Source organism: Galleria mellonella, unplaced genomic scaffold (genome assembly GCF_026898425.1).
Source record: "Galleria mellonella isolate WM207_F2 unplaced genomic scaffold, CSIRO_AGI_GalMel_v1 utg654, whole genome shotgun sequence".
NCBI classification, from domain to species: domain Eukaryota; kingdom Metazoa; phylum Arthropoda; class Insecta; order Lepidoptera; family Pyralidae; genus Galleria; species Galleria mellonella.
Genome location: NW_026442139.1, coordinates 722,897 through 750,386, shown reverse-complemented (window position 1 = coordinate 750,386; position 27,490 = coordinate 722,897). Strand labels below are relative to the sequence as shown.

The 27,490-nt window shown below is 34.5% G+C and overlaps 3 protein-coding genes across 5 annotated transcripts; 2 read left to right on the top strand and 1 right to left on the bottom strand.

The window, feature by feature from the left end:
* Window positions 1–1,018: 1,018 nt before the first annotated feature.
* On the bottom strand, window positions 1,019–3,793 carry LOC128202012 (uncharacterized). The gene is made up of 2 exons (XM_052900776.1): window positions 3,670–3,793; window positions 1,019–3,147 (listed from the first exon to the last, which is right to left on the bottom strand). The coding sequence occupies exon 2, from the start codon at window positions 3,140–3,142 to the stop codon at window positions 1,271–1,273; it is 1,872 nt and encodes a 623-aa protein (XP_052756736.1). The 5' UTR covers window positions 3,143–3,147; window positions 3,670–3,793; the 3' UTR covers window positions 1,019–1,270.
* A 604-nt stretch (window positions 3,794–4,397) lies between these two features.
* On the top strand, window positions 4,398–4,980 carry LOC128202013 (uncharacterized). The gene is made up of 2 exons (XM_052900786.1): window positions 4,398–4,524; window positions 4,634–4,980. Exons 1-2 carry the CDS (start codon window positions 4,464–4,466, stop codon window positions 4,978–4,980), a joined length of 408 nt encoding a protein of 135 aa, XP_052756746.1. The 5' UTR covers window positions 4,398–4,463.
* Window positions 4,981–8,766: 3,786 nt separating this feature from the next.
* On the top strand, window positions 8,767–27,490 carry LOC113510993 (mitochondrial uncoupling protein Bmcp). Of its 3 annotated transcripts, none has more exons than XM_052900819.1 (7): window positions 8,767–9,090; window positions 11,222–11,369; window positions 12,069–12,273; window positions 14,109–14,366; window positions 16,939–17,028; window positions 17,588–17,770; window positions 24,277–27,490. In XM_052900819.1, exons 1-6 carry the CDS (start codon window positions 9,027–9,029, stop codon window positions 17,705–17,707), a joined length of 885 nt encoding a protein of 294 aa, XP_052756779.1. In that variant the 5' UTR covers window positions 8,767–9,026; the 3' UTR covers window positions 17,708–17,770; window positions 24,277–27,490. The 3 variants fall into 3 exon arrangements, with proteins under 3 accessions (XP_052756779.1, XP_052756776.1, XP_052756777.1); XM_052900816.1 differs by lacking the exon at window positions 24,277–27,490 and adding an exon at window positions 19,803–20,827; XM_052900817.1 differs by lacking the exon at window positions 24,277–27,490 and adding an exon at window positions 17,924–18,128.

The following is a 27,490-nucleotide window of genomic DNA, read 5'->3' as shown; positions in this document are numbered from 1 at the left end:
GGATCAGCTCCCCAGTTACGACCAATTACAGATCTTATTATATTAGTGGCTCTTAAAGCACGATCTACTAAGCAATCAACGTATAGATCCCATTTTAAATTTTGATGAAAAATTACCCCCAGAAATTTAACGCTACAGTCTGTTGGAAGAGTTTGATTATTATATATAATATTCATTAATGGAACATATTTATGAACTTGATGAAAAACAACTACTTTACTTTTGGTTAAACTAATATCGAGGGAAAGAAGAGAAAAATATTTCTCAAGTCTTTTTAATGACTCATTTAACACTAATTGCATATCAATAATATTCTTTCCTTTTATATAAATTAATAAATCATCGGCAAATTGCAAGTTGTTCACACTGTTTCCTAAAATTGAATTAAGTTTATAGATATATAAAATATATAGTAGCGGGCTTAGAATACCACCTTGACATACTCCTTTAGAGCTTAACCTAGGTCCTATTAATTTACTATTTACTTTAACATACACTTCTCTATTACTAAGAAAATTATAAATCCATTTGATAAGTTTCATTGGAAGAAATGAGGATAAAATCGAAGATAGAACTGTTAAATTTACATTGTTAAAAGCTCCTACGACATCTAAAAAAACAGATAGAACATATTCATCGTTATTCAAAGCAGTACTAAGGTCGACATAGAAGTTCGCTAAACTTTCGCGCGCTGAATATCCACGGCGAAAACCAAATTGATTCGATGGTAATATACTATTACTTTCAATAAAGAACTCTAAACGCTGTTTAATTAATTGTTCGAATAATTTGCCTGCACAGGACGTCAATGTTATAGGTCTATAGGAGTCGAAATTTGTAGGATCTTTACCGGGTTTAATTACTGGAATCAAACAATCCATTTTCCATTCTGGTGGGATAATACAGTCCTTCCATAAATCGTTAAAAATTTGTAAGAGTTTAGTAAGGTTTATTTTATTCAGCAATCGAAACATATTGTATGTTAAGCGATCAAGGCCACTAGCTGTATCTAGAGATGGGCAATCCACCTGGGTGGGTTTAAAGTCTGGTGGGTAAAAACCGGGTGTTTTGGGTTTATTGGGTTTAAACCCCATAAACACCCAAATTTTTGGGTGTTTATGATTTTGTACTTCATCATCGTCATCTCAGCCGCAAGACGTCCACTATACTGGACATAGACAATATTATTATGCAGCCTACAGAATAAAAAACTTTTAATTTGATTTTGAGTTTATTAAGAAAGAGATGAAAGTAAAATGTAAAACTACAGTCAATCACTGTCAGATTCAGAGTTATTACAAGCGATGAATTGTATAGGTTCGATAGGCTCTATTTCGTCTAAACTGTTATGTTCATTTACTTGCTCAATGAAAGCTTCTAAGGTATTTTCTTCATTAAACTGAATGTCCTCGCATTCAGCTTTATGTTTAAGATTCCAGTTATAACAAATGAATGAAATTTTTTCAGTTCTTTCAGTTGTAAGTCGATTTCTTTTGTTATTATGTATGTAGCCTTGGATACTAAAGGAACGCTCAGTGGCTGCCGAAGTACAGGGAGCTGATAGAATACGAATCGCTACTTTGCTTAACTCAGTGGAACCACAAATACCTTTCCACCATATTAGGGGCTCAATGCTATCTAATGAGCTCCATACAAATCCTCTGGCCCAAAAGTTTTCTTTAGCTTTATAACACGCCAAATCTGCCATTACATTTGACAAACTTAAGTGTTGGCTTAAATTGTAGATAAACTCCATACCCTTAAGTTCTTCCTCTTGAGTAAGTTCGACTCCTAGAGTCCTGGGGTCTAGAATATATGCTGCAAAATGTATTGGCCTCATTGCCATATTGCATCTTGAAGATACTGATGTTAGAATCTGCTGTTTGCTTTCTTCGCTCAATGTCGAAATCTCATTTAATGCAAAACGTATCTTAGCTTGTACATCTCTAAATGTAATGTATGTGCGATGCAAACGATTCTGGTCGCTCTCTAAGTAAAATATGCTTTCAGTGACTGGTTCCAAAATACTTATACATTCCCCTGTCTTCGTCCAGAAATCATCACTTAGAATTAAATCTTTAATATCTCTTGAAATTACCACATCTTCTCTAACTGTTAATATTTGCAAAGCTATCTTATTTGCTTTCAAACTTTTTAACGAAGTAACATGACTTCCCCATCTTGTAGCACAAGGCAATTTTAGTGTTTGTGTAGAATCTTCACCCTGCCTTGATTTTATCAACAAGGAACTTAATCGTTGACTCCTTTTAACAGTTTTTATTATATTTATGGCTTGCATAATAAACACAGTTACTTCTTGTATCTTTACAATATCTTGGCACAACAAGTTAAGGATATGTGCACAGCAACCGAGAGGAACAACATGTGGATATTTGAGTTTTGTTAATTCGAATGCCTTTTGTATATTTCTAGCGTTATCGCCAATAAGTACAAGAAACTTATTTGCTCCATACACTTTCATTACTTTTTCAACTTCTTGGCTAAGGTATTCACTAGTGTGAGGATTACTTTCTGTATTCAAACTTTTAACGTATGCAGGTTGAGGTTTTGATATAAGAAAGTTTATTATTCCTTCATTTCTTAAATTAGACCAGCCATCGCACTGAAGGTGTAAGTAACTACAAGCATTTAGTTCCTCATTTAACTCAAAACGCATTTCTCTATATATTTTATCTAAGTATTTTGTCGCTAAAGCTTTACGTGAAGGTATTTTAAATTTTGGTTGCAATTTTTCGAAAAATTGTATCCATAAAGGATGTTGCACCATCGATAATGGCGTCCCTGTTACAAATATAGCTCTCGCTAATTCTGTTTTTATATGATCATCGGTGTCTTGAAACTCAGCATTTATTGTAGTGTTAGCAGACGACGAGGGGCTTATAAAAGAATCATTTGTCTCTATCTCTGACAGTCCAGACATTTTGGTTTTGGACGAGCTATCTTTTATAAGTTTCATAGAGTCTTTTAATGTTTCTGGAGATTTTGGACAAGTGATAAGATGTTGAAGCATTTTGGCAGCATTACTGAATTTGTAGACCTTATTACAAAGCTTGCAAGAAACAGACTTGTTTGGTAAAGTACGGTAGTGCTCCCATATGCGTAAATCTTTAGGTCTCCCCATTGAACCTAAAAAAATGAACGATGATTAGTTGGTCTGACGAAAATTCAACAATAGAGTGCCTATTTTTTTACAATGATTATTTCTTGTTATTTACAATAAATTTATTAAAAAAATAATAAAATAAATACAAAAAACCTTTGTAAAATTACATCTCCTCGGAGGATTAAACGCAGACGCTAGTTTATTATCGTATTGTTCTGTATTTTTCTCAGCAACTTCTTTAATTCGATTAAACTTACGCATATTATGTTAAAAATAAATATCTAGTACACATCTTAGGCTATCCACCATTATTATCCAATGACGACTCTCAGCTAACTATGCACTATCATCCAAAATAAACGTGTATGGAAAATTTTATCCCAGTCGGTTGAGGATTGAGGATAATTGCATCAACATACGAACATACCTACATACTTTTATTTACATAACGCAAGCTAAATAAAAGCTTGTAATAATACATCTAATTTTAAGTTAAAATTGTTAAGTGATCATGATATAATTGTATCATTCAAAAATCCACTTACCTTTAATTATTTCTTGTTAAGTATAAATATTATTTCAAATCTGCTCCCTTAATATGCACTTTTTTACTGCTTTTCCTACCTAACACGTTACCAGGAAGTCACGTTACCAGAGTCAGAGTAATAGTGAACACGTTTGACAGTGATTGTCGTCGCCTCATATTCAGCGTCGACGAATAGGGGAATCCCCAGTCATAATGTATTGCATGCGCGGCGGTCTTACTTCAAATCCATAAACAAAGAGATAATTACAGAACTCGATACTAGATGGCGCTGTTTTTGTTTGAAGAAAGTTTGCGGGCTAAAATACATAGAATTTCATCAATGACTTCCACAAAGAACAACATTTCTGTTTTTTCTAAGTCCGTATCTCTTCCGTATATTTCATAAGATATAAGCTTGGGCTACATTGTTATGCAACGTGATTTTGTCGCTGTCTTGCTAGCAGGGTTGACAGATATACGATTTAAATCGTACTCATACTATTATTTGTCTATTTTTTAATGTACGATCGTAAAGATTATGATCGTAATTCGCACAAAAACATACGACTTTTTGGTTACCTGGCAACATTTTTATTATGAAACGAACATGCTCACATCATCAGTCACATGCAACAATTTATTGGGGATTTCCCCTTCACATCTGGCAGTCCTGCTTGCTAGAATATAGGTAAGTCAGCCACAGTTACTGACGATCGATATTTAAAGGGTATTGTTTTTGTGCTAAATATTTCATAAAAACGTTATTTAATACTTTGTGGATTATTAATTTAGTTGATAATCACTGGAAGTAAAATGGATGCTAATTTGAGAGATCAAGATCTTCGTATAAAACAGTTAATAAAAGAAAATCTACGTAAGTACTCTTTTTATACCTAGGTAGGTAAGGTATAATAAACACAAAAGGTACTTAGATCGCGTGTGTTCGAAGCATTTATTCTAATAAATTTAATTTAAAATTGTAGAAAGAAAAAAATGTCTGCCAAGCCGTAGCCGAAGCCGATCTCCAAATATATTTGGCGATAGTGAGACCCAGTGTCCAGATGATTTACCCAGCGTCGTCGCAACAAAGAAAAAAAACGAGGATAAAGTAAAAGAAAATTTACTGAAAGAAGAAACAAACTGTTCTAAATGCTTAATTTATGGAGAAGAGGATAAAAGAAATGAGTATTTCGGACTGTTAGTGGCTCAAGAATTTAAATATATACGGCCATGTGTGCGAACGAGGTGTTATGAAGAAATTTTAAAGTATCTACGGGAAGCAAAAGGCCAACATGTTGATCAACTGCAACATGAAAACACTGAAAATTAATTACTTTCATTTTATTATATATAGATTTTTAAAATTTCCTGAAATATTATTAGTTAACGTTTTATTTAATATTGTAGAATTGATCAATACAATTTATAAAAATAATTTATTGGTATTACTTACATATTTTCAAAAAAATACGTAAAAACCTATTTTTTTGGGTGATTATGGGAGTTTATGGGTGTTTATTGGGTTTTTACCAAAGCACCGGGTTTAAACCCGGTGCTTTGCCCATCTGTACCCATGATATATCTTTAAAATGATTTTGACGATGTTTTGAATTTAGTTTTCTCATATTTTGCCAAACAGTGGAAATTGGTGTTAATCTATTAAATTTGGAACAAAATTCCTGCCACCCCTGTTGTCTTACTTGCTTAATTACTAACTTTTTAACAGCTTGAACTCTTTTAAAATTTATGTAATTATCGAGAGTTGGATTTTGTTTAAACCTAAGGTAAGCCGCTTTACTATCATTGACAGCTGTCGCACACCTGTTATTCCACCAAGGTACTGCAATATGTTTGTGCCTCTTTGAAGTATTTGCACCGCTATTTGATAAGTTCCTACGTGGAACGGAACGTTCCACAGCTGTCAAAATAATTTTACAGAACCTATTGTAATTGTTTAAGGGTTCATTGACATCATACTCGAAATCCAAAAGTAATTGATTAACAGTTTCAGAATAAAGATCCCAATTAACGAGACGTAGGTTTATACGATTTAACAAAAGTTTATTAACTTCATCTATAGGAGCATGTTGTTCACCTGACGGAGTTGATGAAGAGTTCTTTGTGTTTATTTTAGTAAAAGTCGGCAGGTGATAACTTCCTAACGGATCATCATGAACCGACCACTCGCATTTTAATGATATGGATGTGGATACCATAGTTAAATCAAGGCCATTGGGTCTCCAAATATGAGAGCCAACAGTAGTAACTTGCTTATCATTTAATAGTACCAAATTACATTCATCTAAACAATCAAGAATGTCTTTACCTCTTGTATTAGTGGAGGTACAACCCCACATAGTATGATGTGCATTTAAATCTCCAGATATGATAGTGGGTTTAGGAAGAGACTCCAAAAAGAACTTAAATTTGGCTTTAGTAAAACTAGGTGTACTATTGGTAGGACAGTAAATACTGGCAACTGAATACCAAGAATTATTAACTTCAATACTAATAGCTATAGTTTGCAAAGAATTGTCGAAAAAAGAGTGAAGTTTTTTATATCTAATACTATTATGTATAATAATCGCTACTCCATTGTGGTTATTACCACAATCATTTCGTTCTATACAATAATCTTTAATTTTTAATTTGTAATGTGGTTTTAGCCAAGTTTCTGAGATGAGAGCAATGTGAATATGATGTTCATTTAAAAATTGTGTAAAAATATGTCGATTGCTCAGTAGGCTCTGAGCGTTCCACTGTATGATAGTTAATTGGTCTCGATTGAATTTTGTGAAATAGGTCTATTACCAAAAGTATCATATAACACATTCAAAACACTTTTAGTGTTAATAGATGTGTTCTTTGTGTTATGTAGTGAAATAAGTTTGATTATGCTTTCTATTAAAAGTGATAAACTCTTGTTATCAGAATTTAGAATTGAAATAAGGTCTACATTTTTTTTAGGTTTGTTACCCAGTTTAGGAAATATTTCAGTGCTAAGTATATCTCCAAAAGAAGCAGGTCTGAATTTAGATCTATTTTCAGCAATTTTCTTTTGTTTAACAGGGCATTGCGGTGATACACTTGTGTGATTTCCATTGCAGTGTACACAAATAGCGTTTTCCATTCCAGTTGTACAAGTTTTATAATTATGCTCACCTTTGCAGATGCTGCAACGCTCAGAATTCTTACAGAATTTAGCTAAATGTCCATACCTCAAGCACCGGTAGCATTGTTTAACTGGTGGTATATATGGAGTGACATTGTGGCGCCAACCTCCAATATCCAGATATTCAGGTAATACAGATGCAGCAAAAGTAATTGTCACGGTTAGAGTTGGCTGTAACACATATCCATGAGTCAAGGTATTTTTTCTTAAAATTCTTTTAATAGCAATAATTTTCTTAGAACTCGATATCATAGTATATATTTTTTTATTAGATATATTTGTAGGTACATTTCTAATAACGCCTGTAACTTCTGTTGAAGAAGCAGGAATACTGGCCTTAAAATGGTAGTCATTTAAAAAAGTTTTATTATTTAAAAAAGCATTGGCTAAGTCTGGCTTTTGAAAGTATACTCCGATTTTGAATTTATTTATAGATCTAAGATAAGTTACCCCTTTATTAAATCGTTTTAAACAGGAGGAGAGTGAGAGCAAGTCTCTGGATCCAATGGTTTTCTGACTATCTGAGGATTCTACAAAGACAACAAATTCTGTCCCAGGGGATTCCTCGGGATATCTTCTAATATAATCTGTGACGTAGTAAGGTTTATACTTATCGGCCTTATCAATTTCAGATTCTGAGTCAGTAGAAGTATCTTCCGAATATATATCCTTGTCATTACAAGGTTCATGGTCTACATCACCTGAATCGTCATCTTTTTTTTTCCTTTTTCTACAACTGCGCTTCCCCATGAATGCTAATTATATTACTGTCGCTGAATTTAGTGAAAATATAATATTTTATTCAATAATAAGAATTGATAGAGATAGTTTTAATAAATTAATAAAAAAAATTTAAAAAACCCGCTTGTTCTTATTCGAGTTTCCCGCCTTTTTCCTAATAATCACTATAGAGATTAAATGTCATTATTGACAAACTGACAATACAGACTGACAACTTGGATAGTGTTACCTAAGAAGTTAACGATGATAATCGATTTTAAATTAATAATTTGATTTAAGACTAATATAATCTATATGTTCTCCTTTAACCAAATGTTGTCTTTTGTACCTTTATATGTATATTGTATTCTGTATTTCATGCTACTGTATTTCAGTTGAATTGTTTTATATGTCATTGTTTATTTTTGTTTTTGGTGTAATAAAGAGTTAAATAAATAAATAATCAAAAATTAAATAAATATCAATATTTTCGCAGTATAAACAACTATTACATATTTCTTAGGTAATAGTTCTATTTGTACATTAGTTGCACAAAAGGTAATTTTTGAGAGGAGGTGTGGGCAGGGAAATGCCAAAATGCCATATATTTACTCGGTTAATACTTTTGAATTTTATTATTTAATTAATTTTTTTTTAATATTATTTTGTATAAATCCTGTATTTTTATTTTATTCTGGGAACCGTTTTTGTTTTTTTTTCTTTTTGGTTTGCCACTTAGAATGACACTCAAGCTTACAGCCCACCTAATGGAAAGTAATAACCGTCGCTTATAGACATGAGCAGTACCATGGACATGACCGAGTATACTTCATGATACCCTCAATAGGTTGCCATTCTTGAGGACTCAGATGTTATTCCTCTGTACCCTGTAAATTCACTGCTATATCCTATCCTTCAAACCGAAATACAGCCATGCAAACATAACTGCTTCACGGTAGAAACACGAATATGACAAATGTGCTCAAGCAAACGACTTTTGTACAGTCTCCTTTTTTTTTTTAGCTAAGCTTTGTCAACTTGTTATAATAAATATTTAAAACCTACTTCAATTGAAAAAATGAAATAAAACTTAACTAATTTGGTTTTAATCTCATCCTATTGAAAAAGTATTAACTTGGTTATATTTGACTAAGATTGACTATATTGGATCAAAGTAGCTATAAATTATTCGTTTTAATATTGAGTTATCTGTTGACTCAACTGTTCGATACATCACTAATTTATTTCATTTGATCTATTTGATCGCTAATTTTTTTTTGTCTTAGTATTATCGCACAAGTTTTTAATTTCTAAAATAATGTCGTGATATGAAATAATAGAAAAACTTGCTTCTACTTTTATTATCATTATAGAGTTTCGCAATTTACGTGAGATTTACCGTGCTGTGTTGTGTTTGCTAAACGTGGAACTCTCCACCGGCTGATTTTTTAAATATTTTTATTGTGATTTTTTGTGCATATGTAATGGGTGATAGAGACTGGAGACCGTTTGTTTACGGCGGTTTGGCGTCGATTGTCGCGGAATTTGGTAAGTTACAAAATTAATTAATTTATTTCAAACTAACCTCAAATCTAAATCCAAGTTTAATTTGATTATTTTCGAAGGGCTTTTAATATAATTAATTGACAAATTATAATAAAAATTTTAAGAGAGTCTGTCCTGATGTATTTATAGTAGATTTTTTCGTCAGATTACAGTAATTGCAATATCTACTTATAATTTAACTGTTATTGTTGGTGACCTTTGACTATTTGACCTTTCATTGTTATTTGTCATTTGATATCTATTAATTACTACTCTTTGTAATAATGTAATTAATTGTGGAAATTTGTTATTTAAATTTATCTGTTGTTGTGTAAATATTATTGTGCATGTTTTCATATATTTTTAATTTATCTAAGTCTTTATCTTATCTAAATTGTTATCTTTATAAATAAATACACTTTGTCATGATGTTAGTTCCGTCAGTGGATACCCATAGGGATGGTTGGAGCTGGGATGTATGGATAGGGATACTATTGAAAAGAAAAAAATATTTAAAAATTTTTTTTACAAGGGACTGGGACTTAGAAAATTTTTGATATAGCAAAAAAGTCTGAAACGTTTGGGCTCCTATAATTCAGAAATGGGGCGGTCCACAAAAAATGTCATATTAAATTATAAGTTTCTAATCATTTGTGTGAAATTGTTAAATCAATTTTAATGAAATATTGTAACTGTTTAGGTATTGTTTGTTCCAACTTGAGAGAGTGTAATTTTTTATCTTAATAAAAAAAAATGGATCTGACGATTTTGGATGGAGCAAAATAATTTTTAATCAGTAAGTTAGTGAATTAAGATGGATAAATATGGAGTGACCATGATGAATTCCAAGGGAGAAAATTCAGAGGTCCACCAAGTGGACTTTATATATATATATATATATGGCTAGCTTGGCTATATTGAGGCCATTAGGGTAGCTAGGCTTCATTATAACAATTCCTTCCCCTTCCCATTTTTAATATTTTTTACATTTGATCTTATAAATTAAAAGTACCTAAAGTCTACTTCATATATAATGGTGAAACATAATGGACATCTTATAAACTTCACAAATGCACCACCTTTTCTACAATGTTTCTAGCAAATAAATTTCATTTCATTTCATTTCATTAATTCGGTCAAGTGTGCTAATATTGAAAACAAAAATTACAATAATTTAATTTTAAAATTTTTTTTGTTAAGTTTGTATGTTCAAGGCCTATCTATATCTTTGTTTGGAAAACTTGCACACATATTTGCATAATTTTTTCTCATCTTAAATATTATAATATATAATATACATGAGGATCAGACTGCAGGTGTGAGATTTTCAAATGGCTATATAATCTAAATCAGGGGCAGTCAACCGGTCGATCATGGCAAGGCTAACAATATTTTGCTAATCTTTGCTAATCTAATCTTAGTAATGGAGACTGAGAATCCCATTGCTAGCAATATACCCAACCAGGTCGATCTCCTCACGGTTCTCCCTGGAAACTATCATGGTTAATTCCTGATGAATTCATCATGATGAGCTAACTGGCCTGTTTTCATTCTCTTCGATCACGCTTCACTGGTGCTCCGCCAGCGTATCCCGTTAGTGCAGGCGGGGTTACCATACCATTTCTACCCATCAAAAAAAAATCTAGCGGAAGATGCTCAGATGCAATGCTCACACTAATATAAATAAGTAGTTACTAAAAATAATTTGCAGTTTTATGTATACTACATGATTGTGTACTGAACTATTCGTTTGAGACTTCAAAAAGTATGTAATTGGTAGATCACTCAGGGTTTTGTCAGTAAACAGTAGATCTTGGGTCTAGTCAAGTCGGCTACCCCTGCTCTAAATTGAGCTAATAAATAATTCATGTTAACTCCAAGGCAAGATATAATTTTTAGATGTAATTTTTGCTAAAAATAACACAAAAGTTATCTAAGAATCAGGTTTCTATTTCTATTCACAGTTTAGAGCCATGTCATATAACCTTTGTATCAGGCATAAAATTTCTCTTTGGCCTATACATATAAATAGAGACATGTTTGTACATAATGTAAGCCCTGCTCACTCCAGCTACAAAATATAAAGGTACCAAAGGTTTTCCAAATAAATAAAGTAATATGTAAATTAATATAGGTACCTTCCCAATCGACACAACAAAAACTCGACTCCAGGTTCAGGGGCAGAAGATTGATCCGAGACATGTGGAGCTACGGTATACGGGCATGGTGGACTGCTTTATAAAGACATCGCAGCAGGAAGGAGTCAAAGCCTTGTATTGTGGGTAAGGGTGTGACCATTTTGTGTCATTGTGGTACACACAAACCACTTCAGTGTTTGTTGCCCTTTTATGTTTTTTTGTGTGTTGTTTGGGTTTATTTTTGTTGAAATGTATGTAAATACATAGATAAATTAATTATTTATCTAAGATACTAATTATGTCCATACAATCAACAATGTAGTTGAGGTGTTATTGATTAAATTATACATTATGGTAACATCATTAAATTAATGCATGCGCCATCTTGTCAATTAATAATTAGAATAATAATAAAAGCATTATTAAAATATGAAAGTCATATTCAAATAATACTATATATATATATATATATATATATTTTATATATATATATATATATATATATATATATATATATATATATATAATAGTGCGCCACTTACTCTTTGTCTTTTTTCACAATGTCCTGAACCCAAAGGTTGTTTGGAAGAGATTGCTTAGCGATGAGGCCGCCTTTTGTATCACTTCTCATTAAAATTAACTGTATTTACTTTTTTATAAATGATGCAATAAAGTGTAAATATAAATAAAATAAAATAAACTATGTGATGATGATAACACCAGTGACAAATCAAATTTTTTATCATTATAGTTTATATCCACGATGTACTTAATATAAATAAATGCAATTCTATAGTACTAGTTTCACATAAAAGTTGTTTAAAAAGGTATAATTTATTACAGCATATGGCCTGCAGTACTGCGGCAAGCTACATATGGCACTATAAAGTTTGGCACGTATTATTCCATGAAGAAGGCAATAGCGAAGCACCGAGCCGACGGTGGCACCAAGGAGCACCTGCTGACCAATACATTTTGTGCAGCGTTCGCTGGAGGCCTGTCTAGCGCCATTGCCAATCCTACTGATGTATTAAAAGTTCGAATGCAGGTACTTGCTGTCACATATACTTTTAATTTTGCATTGAAATTGGTGAACTGTTGAGGTTTGTCTCGTAATATTTGGTCAGCAAGGGTTGGCAGTACGTAATTGCTACCACTATTAATATAAATATTTATGTTCCACTCTACACTCTTATGTTGTCAACCCTTGTGACTATCAAATAATATGCAACACAGTTTTAATATTATAATAGTAAAGTTACTGAATTTTTTTTTTATGCAACTTCGAATGGCAAACATGCTAACGGCCCATCTGATGGAAAGTGGTAAATGTTGTCTATAGACACAAACAGCACCATGGAAAATCAGTATACTGTACTGTCTATGATACCTCCCATGTTTTTCAATTTCTGAGGACTAAAGTGTTATGCCTCTGTATTTTGTAATTTCATTGCCTTATATCTCGCTCGTCGCGTGGTCCCTGCATAGAATAGGCCACCCCTTCCTTTCCCTTGGATGTCGTAAAAGGTGACTAAGGGCGAGGGATGGGCAGCACTGTCCCTCTTAAAACATAAAGCCTAACTGCGGTTGCCAATCCGCCGTTGCCAAGTGTAGCAACTGCTGGCAAAATCCCCCAAAAGAGATGCTTATGTTCTGGGCAGTTAAAGGCAGAAGCACAAATAGAACAGAGGTATCCAAGCAGATGATTTTTTGTACAAGGTCTGCATCTAGTAAAAATATATTATTTATTTTAATATGCAGTAATTTTCTTGTTATAAGTATTTTTTTTTTTAATTTGTTTACGGCTGTACAATTAGTAGCTCAGTAACAGAAGTATACGACACGAGACTTCAACCAAATTAGTTATCTGAGATTTTGTTTAATCGCTTTTAGGTAGTCCATCATTCTGGCCCATTAGGCGTTATCTGTTCGGACATTGTACTGTTTTATTGTAGCTCATTAATATCCTATTATTTAGCACAGTGATTGTCAACCTTTTTTTTTGTTGCGGCACATATTTAACGATTTCAAAATTTGGCGGCACACAAAGAAAAAGAAAAAATATTTACTTACTACAACACACTGCGTAAATAGTTTATGACAAAAATTTTAAATATTTGCAAAATTTGGCGGCACACTTTTAAAATTTGGCGGCACACAAAAGTGCCGCGGCACAGTGGTTGAGAATCACTTATTTAGCAGGTATTTGACATACTGCCATATGTCAAGCTGTTATAATATTGGTAATTTTTGTATAAAGAGATTTGGTTTGTTATTGTGACAGAAAACGGTGAAAGGTCGCTCGTAGTCCTTCCGCGGGTTAGGAGTGCCGTTTGCATTCGCTTGATTTATTATCTAGTGATGTTTTAAAAGCCATCTGCGGCCAACAGCATAGAATGTTTTCTTTTATACAACTTAGAATGGCAAATAAGCTGACGGCCCACCTGATGGAAAGTGGTAACCGTCGTCTATAGACATGAGCAGTACCATGGACATAACAGAGTATACTGTTTCGCCCGTGATACCCCCCATGTGTTGCCACTCCTGAGGACTCAGGTGTTATTTCTCTGTACCCAGTAAATTCACGCCATATCCCATCTTTCAAACCGAAACACAGCCATGCAAACACAACTGCTTCACGGTTGAAAAACGATTGGGACAGAGGTATTCAAGCAATCGACTTTTGTACAAAGTCTTCCTCTGGTATCTCTCTCTATTCGAAAAAAGGAAGAACATTTGATCGTGTGGTCCCGGTATAGAACGGGCCACCTTTTCCGTGGGTGTCGTAGGAGGCGACTAGGGTCGGGGGATGGGCAACAGTGTTGTTTTTGAAACTACACTGCCGGTGTGTGGTGGGCGGTGTGTGGTGGGCGGTGGCCGCAGACGGGCACGGAGCGCGGCGGCGTGGCGCGGTGCGCGGCGGCGACGTGGCGGCGCGAGGGCGCGCGCGGGCTGTGGCGCGGCGCGGGCGCGACGGCGCAGCGCGCGGCCGTGATCGCGGCCGTGGAGCTGCCCGCGTACGACGCCTGCAAGCGCCGCCTGCTGCCCGCGCTCGGCGACGCGCCGCCCAACCACCTCGCCTCCAGCCTGCTCGCCAGCCTCGGCAGCGCCGTCGCCAGCACGCCGCTCGACGTCGTCCGGGTCGCTATACATTATATCACATTACATCGCAACACATCGCAATACATCGCATTACATCACATCCACATCCACATCCATATCAACACCCATATCTACATTGCCATCCGCATTCACATTCATGTCCATATCCGCATCCACATTCATATCCGCATCCACATCATCACCCGCACCCACATTCACATCCACGTCTACATCACCATCCACATCCACATCACCATCCGCATCCACATTCTGATCCGCATCCACATCACCATCCGCATCCACATTAATATCCGCATCCATATCACCATCCGCATCCACATTAATATCCGCATCCACATCACCATCAGCACCCACGTTCAAATCCACATCCACATCTACATCACCATCCGCACCCACATCCACATCAACACCCACATCTACATTACCATCCGCATTCACATTCACATCCATATCCGCATGCACATTCACATCCACATCCATATCCGCATCTACATTCACATCCATATCCGCATCCACATTCATATCTGAAGCTGGACTTATGGCGATCATCTATGGGAGGTGGAATATTGTTCCAACATTTTGTGTTTGTCACCCACATCACCATCAGCATCCACATCCACATCACCATCCGCATCCACATTCATATCTGCATCCACATCATCATCCGCATCCACATTCACATAGATAGATAGATAGATAATTTTATTTGCATTACTTACAGCACTCAAATTACAACATACATACACAAAAAAAAAGCGAGATAACATAAATGGCAAAAAAATACATAAAACCTAATGCAACTTTCGTTTGTGAGTGTGCCATAGCTATACAAAATGGCCACAACTCAGTTTATTGCTTCGCCCTCAAAAGAGCAAAGCACTGATATTCTGTTGCGGCCAAAGGGAATAAGGTAACAATAAAATAATACTACCAGATTATCCACGTACAATAAAAAAAAAAAAAAAAGATTAATATACAGTAAACAGACAGATATGACAGTTCACTAGCAGACAAATGGGACATGGAGGTAACTTGCAGGAATGTCTAACTTTTGCCTCTCAATTAAGAATTTTTGGAAATTAATTTTGAAGCTGGACTTAGTGGCGATCAGTCTTATGGGAGGTGGTATATTGTTTCAACATTTTGTGTTTTCCACATCCACATCACCATCACATCCACATCACCATCCGCATCCACATTCATATCCGCATCCACATCATCATCCGCATTCACATTCACATCCACATCTACATCACCATCCGCATCCACATCCACATCACATCACCATCCGCATCCACATTCATATCCGCATCCACATCATCATCCGCATCCACATTCACATCCACATCCACATCTACATCACCATCCGCATCCACATTCACATCCATATCCGCATCCACATTAATATCCACATCCACATTCACATCCGCATCCGCAACCACATCCACATTCACATCAACACAAAAATCATAGCAAATCGACTTTATTACAATCATTATTATTACATTTAATTTTACTCTAATTTTAAAAATATTACAACTTTACATTATATAGATAGAGTGTCTCCATACAAATGCTTCGAGGAAAGCATGTTAACTTTTTCATACAATTTTGCGTGATAAATAGATATGAGTGATTAGTTTGTAACTTCTATATTTATTTTGTCTTATAATTTCTGCATGTTTGATGCGTAAACGCTCATTTTATTTATTAAATAATACATCAAGATACATTTTATGCATAAATATATACAATACTGATTGGTACGTGTTGTAGCCTTCAAGAGACGGTAGTGTGATCAATTTGAAATAAACAAAATTTTCGATTTTATTTGTAAAATGTTAAAAAAATACAATTTTTTATAAAAGAGCCGTTGCCTTCATCCAATACGAAGTTTTTTGTAAATCATCCTTTCACATTATAGCAAAGGTTTTGTTTTTTTTTTTTTTTTAATAAATGGACCAATTCTGGGGTACTTCCGGCGTTGCCGTCTACCGTTTTATACTTTATACGACACTGATAGAAAAAACGAGTTATCTAATTTGACAATTAGCTAACAAATGTGAGAACGATTCATGGCTTAACATAGATATAAATTTGATTATGTATTGACTGTAATTCAGCTGTACGTTTTCCAATAAATAAATAAATAAATAAATAAAAAATATTTCTATTTTTTGAGGCTCGATGCTCTGTCTATATAATCTAAGGTTGCAACATTATTTTGTTTTTTCATGTTATTTTTTTTTTAATTATTGGCCTTTTTCGATAAATTTAAATCTGAGGATCTACCATGAAATGTTTTCCGAAATTTCGGAGCCAAACGAAACACAAATTTGATGTTAAAATAACATAATACATGCCGTTTGGAAATATTAAAAATGTTAAAATATCGTTCCTTTGGACTTTTATGATAGGATGTATGACGAACGAAATGTTAAACTCCATTTATTGGTCCGATTTTGGTATAAACAAAAACACGAAATTGAGTACGAAATTTCGGAATTTCATTTCATTGTAGACCCGTTGTTTTACTCGTCTTGTCGTCTTAAATCCTTAATTATATTATTATTATGTATTTCTATTTCAGACGAGGTTAATGAATCAAAGGAGAGTCAAGGACCATATAGCGAGCCAGCATGAAGTTATTTACAAAGGAACCATAGACTGCTTTATGCAGGTAAGAATACTGCTTATAAAAATATTAAAAGAAAAAAAAAACAATATAGTGATGGAGTAACAGTGACAATGTGTTATCACTCAACGTATTGTATTTAACCAATAAAATCACCACAGCAGCCTTTTACTGTCCACTGCTTTTTTTTATACAACTTAGAATGGCAAACAAGCTGACGGCCCACCTGATGGAAAGTGGTAACCGTCGCCTATAGACATGAGCAGTATCATAGACATAACAGAGTATACTGTTTCGCACATGATACCCCCCATGCGTTGCCATTCTTGAGGACTCGGATGTTATTCCTCTGTACCCTGTAAATTCACTGCCATATCCCACCCTGCAAACCGAAACGCAGCCATACAAACACAACTGCTTCACGGTTGAAACACGAATGGGACAGAGGTACCCAAGCAATCGACTTTTGGTACAAAGTCTCCCTCTGGTGATATGACGGTAGCCTATAAACATGAAGAGCGTTGTTTACGTCACTCTATGGTAAAATATCAGTGCTTGGTAACAACTTTTTTTTTTAATTTTGTTTTTAACTTTTCTCTTACAGACGGTGCGCAACGAGGGTTTCCTAGCACTGTACAAGGGTTTCGTCCCAACCTGGCTGCGGATGGGTCCGTGGAACATAATTTTCTTTATCACGTACGAACAGCTGAAACAGTTCTACTGAGTACCCAGTACGCTCGCCGCCGGCCCGCGACTACGGCGCTAGTCGTTTAAATATGATTATAAGGTATGCTCATAACTGATACCACAGTATATAAACATGCAGTGATACAGTAAAGGTAAACGCTCACTTACCCGCGTCGAATATATCTGTAATTAAATATCTGATGGTCGCGTACATTTTATCTGCTTCGAAATAATTAAAGACATTTATTAAAAGGCCGGCAGCACACCTGCAATGCCGCTGGTGTTGTGGGTGATCATGGGCGGCGGTAGTCACTTACCATCAGGTGAGCCGCATGCTCGTTTGCCCCCTGTGTTGTAAAAAAAAGACATCCTCTCGATTGCTGTAACTAACTGCTGTAAGTTATACTAAACGAGTGTAAGTTTAAATTATATTGGCGTGCACATAATCATCGGTCGTGTAGTCCCGTCATAGAATAGCCCTTCCTTTTCCGTGGGTGTCGTAAGCAACTAAGGGAGTGCGAGGGATGGGCAGCGGCGTCCCTCTTAAAACATCCCTAAATCCTAACTACGGTTGCCAATCCGCCTGCCAAGCATAGCAACTGCAGGTAACATCCTCCAAGGCAGTGGCTTATGTTCAGCAGTGGACAGTTAAAGGCTGATATGATGATGAAGCTTGACCTCCAATCATGCATAGAACAGTAAAAATCTGAAAATTTTGATGACCTTCAACCAATTCATGTCAATTGTAATTAATACCGTGGCGCGTGTGGTAATCACACCTTTGCACCTCCCTCTTGCTTCTCGCTCTTTCATTTGGTTGGCTAATCCATTGTTGGAAGGAATTGACGAGAGAGTTGTAGAGCGGGTTTCATATAATTTCATATAAAGCATTCCAAAATAAAGTTCAGAAATGTAATACTCAATATTCACTACCCAAAGTTTGTTTGGAAGAGATTGCTTAGCGATAAAGCCGCCTTTTCTATCACTATTGCATTTAATTTATTATTTTAGCATTAGGTGCAATGACGTGTAAAATAAATAAATAAATAATTCGGCTTGTTTGGTGCGGGTAAGTGTGCGTACACCGTAAACAAATACAGTGTTAGTTATGCCACTATCACTAGTGTGTTGACACTAATATTTCCACAATATTTTTAAACGATCTTTCGTTCTGTTACAACCGTAGCATATAGAAATATTATTGCTGACTAGCAATATCATTTATTTCCATTTAAATCAGCAGTTTTATGCCTATATAAACTCATTTTTATAATGTTACAGAATTCCTAAAATAATAACTGACAGCAAAATATTCAATTTTATTTATTTATTATTTTATTCTTGTAATTAAATTATTATAACTATTAACTAACTAATTACAATTGTTTACTGACATTATTATAGCTTTTTCTCCACTTCAGTTGTCTCCAAGGGTAAAATCCTCCTCCATCTTTTTTTTTCTACATTTTTTTTCTATTTATTTATTTATTTACACATACACTAAACAAACCTTACATTTAAATGATATCATTAGTTAAATACAATTGCTCTTAAGAAAAATAATATAAATTATACATGTTACATGTGAGAAAACAACATAATAATGAAGAATACACGATTATATAATAACGTTACTATTTTACTTTAATTTTGAATAAAAGAAAAACATATAAAAAACTTTTTTCCACTTCTCCTTATCTGTAGCAATACTTGTCCAGTTTTTTCCTGCTGTCTTTGTTATGTCATCTGCCCATCTCTTTTTTTGCCTTCCAACATTTCTTTTTCCTGCTGGACCTCGCCATTTTGTTGTTTGGAGAGTCCACCTTTTATCTTTGTACCTCACTATATGACCTGCCCATCTCCGCTTCTGTTTCATACTATACTGAAGAGCATCTGTTATTTTGGTTTTCTTCCTAATAACAGTGTTTCTTATTTTCTGTATTTTTCTTAACTTTAAGATACTTCTTTCCATCCATTTCATATAAACTCATACAAACCCTAAATTTCTCTGTTCGTAAATGATTTATGATGTTTACATACTTGTCACTTATGAATTGAGAGATGAGACTTATTATTTTTAATGTATGTGCACAATTATATATATATTTATATTAAATTCATATTATTTTCAGAGTTACGAAAAAAAAAATCGCCGATAGAAGCTGCAAGATGTAGACTAGAAATAATTAAAATGATATTTATCACGTTTATATTTGTTCTATTGTGTATAGTAACTTATTTATTTGATATAGGCACGCCAATAGTATACATATATGTGAATTATGTAACAGTTTTCAAGTAGCGTGTCAATATACATACGCACACAATATTGGATGTATGATTACACGCACATTTATATTAGAATATAATTGACGTACATACGTATACTTAGATTGTATAGATAGAGCATCCAGCCTCAAAAACGGTTCAACTTCTTGTCAGCTAATTTGACAATTAGCTTTATTTCTTTTATCAATCTTCTATATACTGGGGGGAAAGGGGTTGTTAGCAATGGACTTTGACAGCTCCATTGATAGCAATATGCCTTATTAGGTCGATCTCCACGTGGTTCCCCCTGAAAACCATCGTGAACAATTCTTGTTGAATTCGTCACGATGGGCTAACTGGCCTGTTTTCATCCTCATCGATCACACTTCACTGGTGCTCCGCCAGCGTATCCCGTTAGCGCAGGCGGGGTTACCATACCATTTTCACCCATCAAAAAAAAAATGTTCTATATACTTATGCACATTATGTATTTTGACTTATCTATATTTAATTATTTAATAAATTAAATGAGTTTTTATGCATTTTTTTTTTGGATGAGTGAAAATGGTATGCCCTGCGCTAACGGGATACGATGGCGGAGCACCAGTGAAGGGTGATAGATGAGAATGAAAACAGGCCCATAAGCCCATCATGATGAATTCATCAGGAATTAACCATGATAGTTTTCAGGGGGAACCGTGAGGAGATCGACCTGGTTGGGTATATTGCTAGCAATGGGATTCTCAGTCTCCATTACTAACAATCCCTTTCCCCCAAAAGTTCTTGTGCATTAAACAGATGCGAAAATTATGAAACAAAATAAATATAGAAGTTATAAAGGAATCACTCATAACTATTTATCACGCAAAATTGTATGAAAAAGTTGACACGCTTTTATCCAAGCATTTGTATGGAGACACTCTATTTAAATGTAAGATGGTGTATTATTTCCTATTCAATATTTATGTCGTCTGTATTGTACAATTGTAAAACAGTATAATTTGTTCATGTTTAAAAAAGTTTAAATAATCTACTAAAATGTACTAAAAAAAAAGTTCTGAGTCCCATAACAGCTTGTGCTGAGTCTTACTTGGTATGGTGGTGAGACCACCATAATTCTGTCTTGTTATTTACTTGTAAGCTGTACATTATTTTCTATTACCCTTATTGTGTTCTAAATTATTTTATAACATGATGCTTTTGTAAGATTCTTACTTTAAAAAAAAAGAAATAGGTATGTTTGGTAGTAGCACGACTCGATGTAAATTCTGTAACACGTTAGGAGTTGAAGCGTGAGACTGGCAAACAATCTATTTACTGTCATATTCAAACATAAGTAAACAATGTTATATATTTCTTAATGACTATTGATATACATATATTGGAATAAAACCTGAGTCCTCAGGGATGGCAACGCATGGGGGGTATATATATATATATATATATATATATCCGTGGGTGGTTTGCCAGCTTGTTTGCCATTCTAAGTTGCATATATATATATATATATATATATATATATATATATATATATATATATATATATATATATATGTACTTGAGCGCCATCGCCTTGCAAACCTTTGTGAATATAATTATTATAGATATAGAATGCTATCGTTGTATTTTACGAAACGTTGACTAAGTAATACTTTGTTGATTTCAATGAAATTTTGTTATGTATTTATATTTTTATGCATTTACATTAATGGCATTTCTCATAGTTTTAATAGTTAAATGAAGGTTAAATGTAATAGGGTTTTTGTTACAATTTTACGACGTATGTCAGCAAGCATTGACTGCCTGGTGATGTGGTTAAAATTTACTCTACTTGAGTAAGTTAGTTGTATTGTCAACTGCATTTAGTAGTATTTCGGTTTGAAGTGTGGGGATATGGCGTGAATTTACAGGGTACTGAGGAATAACACCTGAGTCCTCAGGAATGGCAACGCATGGGGGGTATCATGGGCGAAACAGTATACTCTGTTATGTCCATGGTACTGCTCTTGTCTATAGGCGACGGTTACCACTTTCCATCAGGTGGGACGTCAGCTTGTTTGCCATTCTATGTTGTATATAAAAAAAATGCAGTAGCTTCTTCAATACTTTTCTACATGGAAATTAATTTTCCAACATCAACACACAGTCATGCTACTCACTTCGAATTAAAAATATCTTTATAAGCATTTACTATGTCGATAGGATTGTCAATTGTATTTGCCCAATTCTAATTAGGTCATTCGAGTGCAAATTGTTTGGAGTTGTGAGTTATCCCAGTATGTGTTTTATAGATCAAGCGATGTTCTTATTGTGGTCCTTCGTGCCGGATGGGATTAAGTTAATTATATGTCCTAATATAAACAAATCTCATTTTACTATATAATTTCATGCTAATCTCCGAAAGCGCTCAATTGATTTTAATAAAATTTTGCAAATATGTATTGCTTGTTTTAACTTTATGAAAGATATTTTTTCCCCAATAAAGAAAAATGTACCTGGTATGTGGCGGTGCAGGGTAAAACTTTGGCGTATTAGTTTGTGGGTATTATGTGCTGGGTTAACTATAGTACTAAACTTGATATTTGTTAAGTTTAAACTAATACGAAATAAATCTGTGACAGCTATTGTTTTTGTGTTGCGGTTATTTCTTTCTGGAAGACACACGGACTCGTTCACTATTACCCTAGGATACAATGGGACTGATATATTTAGAATAATAGTTCCTAAAATCTATCTTATCTTCCTATCCTTATCTGCTAGTTAGCCGCAGGTTGGTGTAATATGTATTTTTTTTCATATATTACAAGGTTTTGACTTCTCGTTTTACGACTTTCCACCTGCCTGACATCAACTCCTCGGGAATAAAAGCCTGTAAAATAAAAGATTTAAAATATCTGCTTTTGTTTAATTTCCATCTCATTTATCTAATGTGTCTTGCATTTCTGTTTTGATTAAAACAGGGCTGTGTCTAATGTAGACAGTGTTGGTATTTCTTGTTCTTTTTAAATGTCAAGGGTAAGAACTGGGTGCTGAATTTGTTCTATACTGCATTGTTTGGCCATCTTCTATGGGGGGTCAGCGATCATCAGGGCTATCCTAACTGTAGAGACTTCTCTCCCAAAGGGATCTAGTACTCCATATTGTATTAGCAGTACATTAAACTACTGTAAGTAAAGCAAGGTCGACTCAGTGTGCAGTACCACATAGGGTACATTTAGGGTACATTTTGTCTAGTCATCATTTAGTCATTTCAGTCTTTACCTGTCCACTGCTGATAAGCCTTCCCCATAAGGGGAGTTTTGCCAGTAGTTGCCACGCTTGGCAGGCAGATTGGCATTCACAGTTAGGCTTTTAGAGATGTTTCAAGAGTAACGCTGCTGCCCATCCCTCGCCCTCCATTAGTCGCCTCTTACGACACCCACGGGAAAGGGTGGGGTTGTTTATTCTACGCCGGGACCGCACAGCAAGCGTGACTAGTTATTATTTGTATTTATTGAAATATTAAAGTTGAGTGGATTATTTGAAAATTTACCCACTTACAAGGTTAAAAATTAATTTTCCAATTTTGAACGTCAAACTAGCTGACAGCTCTTCTGATCGGAAGTGATAACTGTCGCCCGTACACGTGTATGCTTCTATGAACATTACAAAATATTTTGAAGAAGTACTTTACATGTTCATTTGAAGAAACTAATAGATTTACAGATTAGGAATTGTAGGAAAGATTAGAGAGAAGTGTGGACTGAAAGACAATGTAGTAACAAAAATCGAAAAAGGAATGTTGCGTTGGTTTGGTCATTTGGAGAGGATGGATGAAAGAAGAATTTACGAAAGAGATTTATCGAGCAAGAATGAATGGAGATGTCGGTAGGGGCCGCCCTAGACGGACGTATGTCGACCAAATAGGCGACGTGATGAAGAAGGGCCAAATTAAAAGTACCCGTAACCGGCGAGCGTGTATGAAAAGATTGATGAATGTGAAAGAAGCGAAAGAGGTTTGTTTGAATCGAAGCATTTGCCATTTCATTGTTTCTGCCTACTCTAATGGAAGACAGGCGTGACAGATATGTATGTATGTATGTATGAATTGAAGGAATTAAATTTTCATCTTTCGGCTATATTATAAATGCTTTTAAAAGTATTCGTCTGTTATATTAATGACACTTTCATTGTTATTGCTTAGATGTAGTTAGCTTTTTTTTTACAACACAGGGGGCAAACTAGTATGCGGCTCACTTGATGGTAACTGACTACCGCCGCCCATGATCGCCCACAACACCAGCGGCATTGCAGGTGTGCTGCCGGCCTTTTAAAAAGGAATATACTCTTTTCTTGAAGGTTATGTTGTCGTATCGGTTCGGAAATACTGCTGCTGGATGTTGATTCCAAAGAATGGTTGTGCGTGGAAGAAAGTGCCTTGAAAAACGCACGGTGGAAGACCGCCACTCGTCTAGATGATTGGGATGAGACTTTAGTTTGTAGCTGTTGGTAAAAATAGGTATGGGTGGAAGGGAAAGGGTCGATAAGGTGCAGGGTAAAGGTAAAACTAAAGCAGTGACTTTGACTTGATTAGAATTGTTTTGTTTAATTCCACTACCATAAGTATGCGTGCGATTGCTGCTAATATTTGAGGATTAGTTACTATTATTATTAATAGAAGTTTTACTGTTGCTTGCAACCAAATGTTTTTTTTTTTTTAATTATTGTTTATTTCCAACTTGTGGTGCCACCTGGTGTCGTAATATAGAATTAGTTGTTGTGATGGTGACCGTATTTAAAACTGGTCGCTGGTCGGTCGTTCTGCGTCCATAAATAATTATTTGCTAATATATATGTGAAAATACACTAGTTTTGTATAAAACAATGTTTAAATTCTATATGCAGTTCACGCTCTCATTACGAGTACTATTAGTCATCGATCTCCGACCATTATTCAGTCCACGCACATGTTGCGATATGTTTCTTTAAATGAAGCATCTTCAGGTTATTGTGATCGTTGTTTAAAGCCTATTGATTGATATATAATATATTAAGCAAATGTTTTTTGTTTTTTTTTTTTATATAGTGTGTTGTACTAACATATATGCCCTCTAAGACTGCACGCGGAGTCCTCACTCATTTGTGGCTGTATCTAGTTATAAAGTAAAGAATATTGTAAATAATCATCGGTTTCGTATCGAATGTAGTTAAGGGGGGCAGATGAAAACTTTTTATAGCATAGCACAGGGATAACAGTTCAAAAACCGTCGATATTATTCATAAAACTGGACAACTTGGTCACAGAAAGGTCGTTGAAAAATGGTTGAGGTAAATAAAAAAAAGTTAATAAATGCACTTAAAAAAGTTGTTAGTTGTAAGTATATACTATCTAATACGACTTGAATATGTCTTGCAAAAAAAAAAAAATTGTAGTAAGATTGTTTTTCTTGACACTGGCAAAATCATCGGAACCCCGATTGGGCTATAATTAAAAACAAAAAAAATAGTTTTTCATGTGTACACACTTAGAATAGACATGTTTGTATGTTGTGCTCATTTTAAACGCCGATATTAATTTTGCCTTTATTTTGAAATAAATACAAAACTTGTTTTTACTTTGAATATGTTTTTGTAAATATATTTAGTGTTAAAAAAAAAATATCTGTCAAAGTGGTGTGTAAATACAGATAGGAGTTTCTTGAAAGGCAATTTAAATTTTTTTTTTCTAATATTCCAAGATAAGGATTGCTATACATATGTATTAGTATTTGGTAGTTGTGTGTATTATTTGATTGTTATTTATCATACATGTTAGGGTGTAATCAGCAGTAATCACATCAGATTTTCCCAAGAAACTACAGCATGGGGTTCTTCAAAAGGGGGGTAAAGAGGTTTCTTCAGGGTCGGCAACGCGCGCGTAATACATCTGGTATTGCAGGCGTTCATAGGCTACGGTAACCGCTTACCATCAGGTGGGCCGTATGCTTGCTTGCCACCTCAGTGGTATAAAAAAAAATTATTACATGTATCATATCTCTACATTAAGGAAAATAATAGAGTTTATAATTACTCCTCTCCATCCAAAGGTTGGCTGGAAGAGATCGCTCTTAGCGATAAGGCCGCCCATTGTTTTCTCATTGTGATTATTTCTTGTAATTGTTTATATTTATTTACTATTGTGATTGTATTTGGAGGAAACAATAAAGAGTATCTATCTATTTTATGTACCATATAGCTCGGAAGATATTTTCGTAAATTGTCAATGTTTCTTATATATCACAATAGTGTCACGCTAATATACGACTCGCCTGATGATTAACGATTACTGTAGTTACACCTGTAGTAGGTACACGATGTCACGTATTGTTAAAGCCAGACGAAACCACATGTCTATATCAAAATTCGTGTGTCCGTTCACACAGACCGGTTCGGAGAGAGCAAATTTTGATCACGTTCAAAATAGACTTTTAAAATCATTGTAATAACGTTTAATTTTATATCTCACTTCAAAAAGAATTAATTTCCCAATTCGGTTTTTTTATGTTTGATACCTCATAACTCCGTTAGTCGTAAATCGATTTACATTTCTTTATCTGAAGCATACCTTGCTTATAGATTGGATCCATAGAAATTTTATTAAATTCAGTTTAGGGGGCATCCATTAATTACGTGAGCTCTTTTTCGATCAGTTTAGACTCCTCCCCCCCCCCCCTTTTGATTAAGGTGAGATTTAGTGAGTTTTATCTTGACCTCCCCCCCCCCCGCCCCTTACGTGAAATTGACGCAAAAAATATTTTAACCTTAATTTATATTTATTATTCGGGAAAATAATAAATCGTTCAGGTATATAATTATTTTATTTAAATTAAATAAAATTCAAAGTAAAAACAAAAACAACACTTTCTTTAAAATTTTTACTCAATCCATGGAGACTCGTGTATTTTTTCAATCGAAATAATTGGACACATATCATCTGGGATTTCTAGTAGTGCAGGAAGACAATCACTGGAAACGTCTACGTTTATCTTTAATATTTTAGTAATATCTTTAATATTTTATATTTTTTGAAGTAGACGTGAGATTTTTTATTATCCCCCCCCCCTCAGTTTAAATGAGATTTGATGAGAATTCATTAGACCCTCCCCCCCTATTCTGAGCTCACGTAATTAATGGATGCCCCATTAGTAGTTTAGTTTTTAAATTAAAATGACTAGTTTTGTCACAGTTAAAGTCAGTTTTTTTGCGGAACATAATCTTATGTTATATGGGAATGCTCGAAAGCCGACAAAAGAAGTCAATGTAAAAATAAACCTTATTTCAACGGTCTAAAACTAAACGCGACCAAAATCTACTCTCTCCGATCCGGTCTATGTGAACGGACACTAATTAGACATTTGAATCGGATGACATCGAAGCTTATTTATTTATAGCTAAAAATAATAGAATACTTGACATTACCTACGTAATCCTGTATGCCACTCCTGTTTTCCCGTATTAAATGTACTACGTTATTATAAATGTTAGTTACAAAGATCAATAGCCAAATTGTTAAATAAATGATGTGGATATTTAA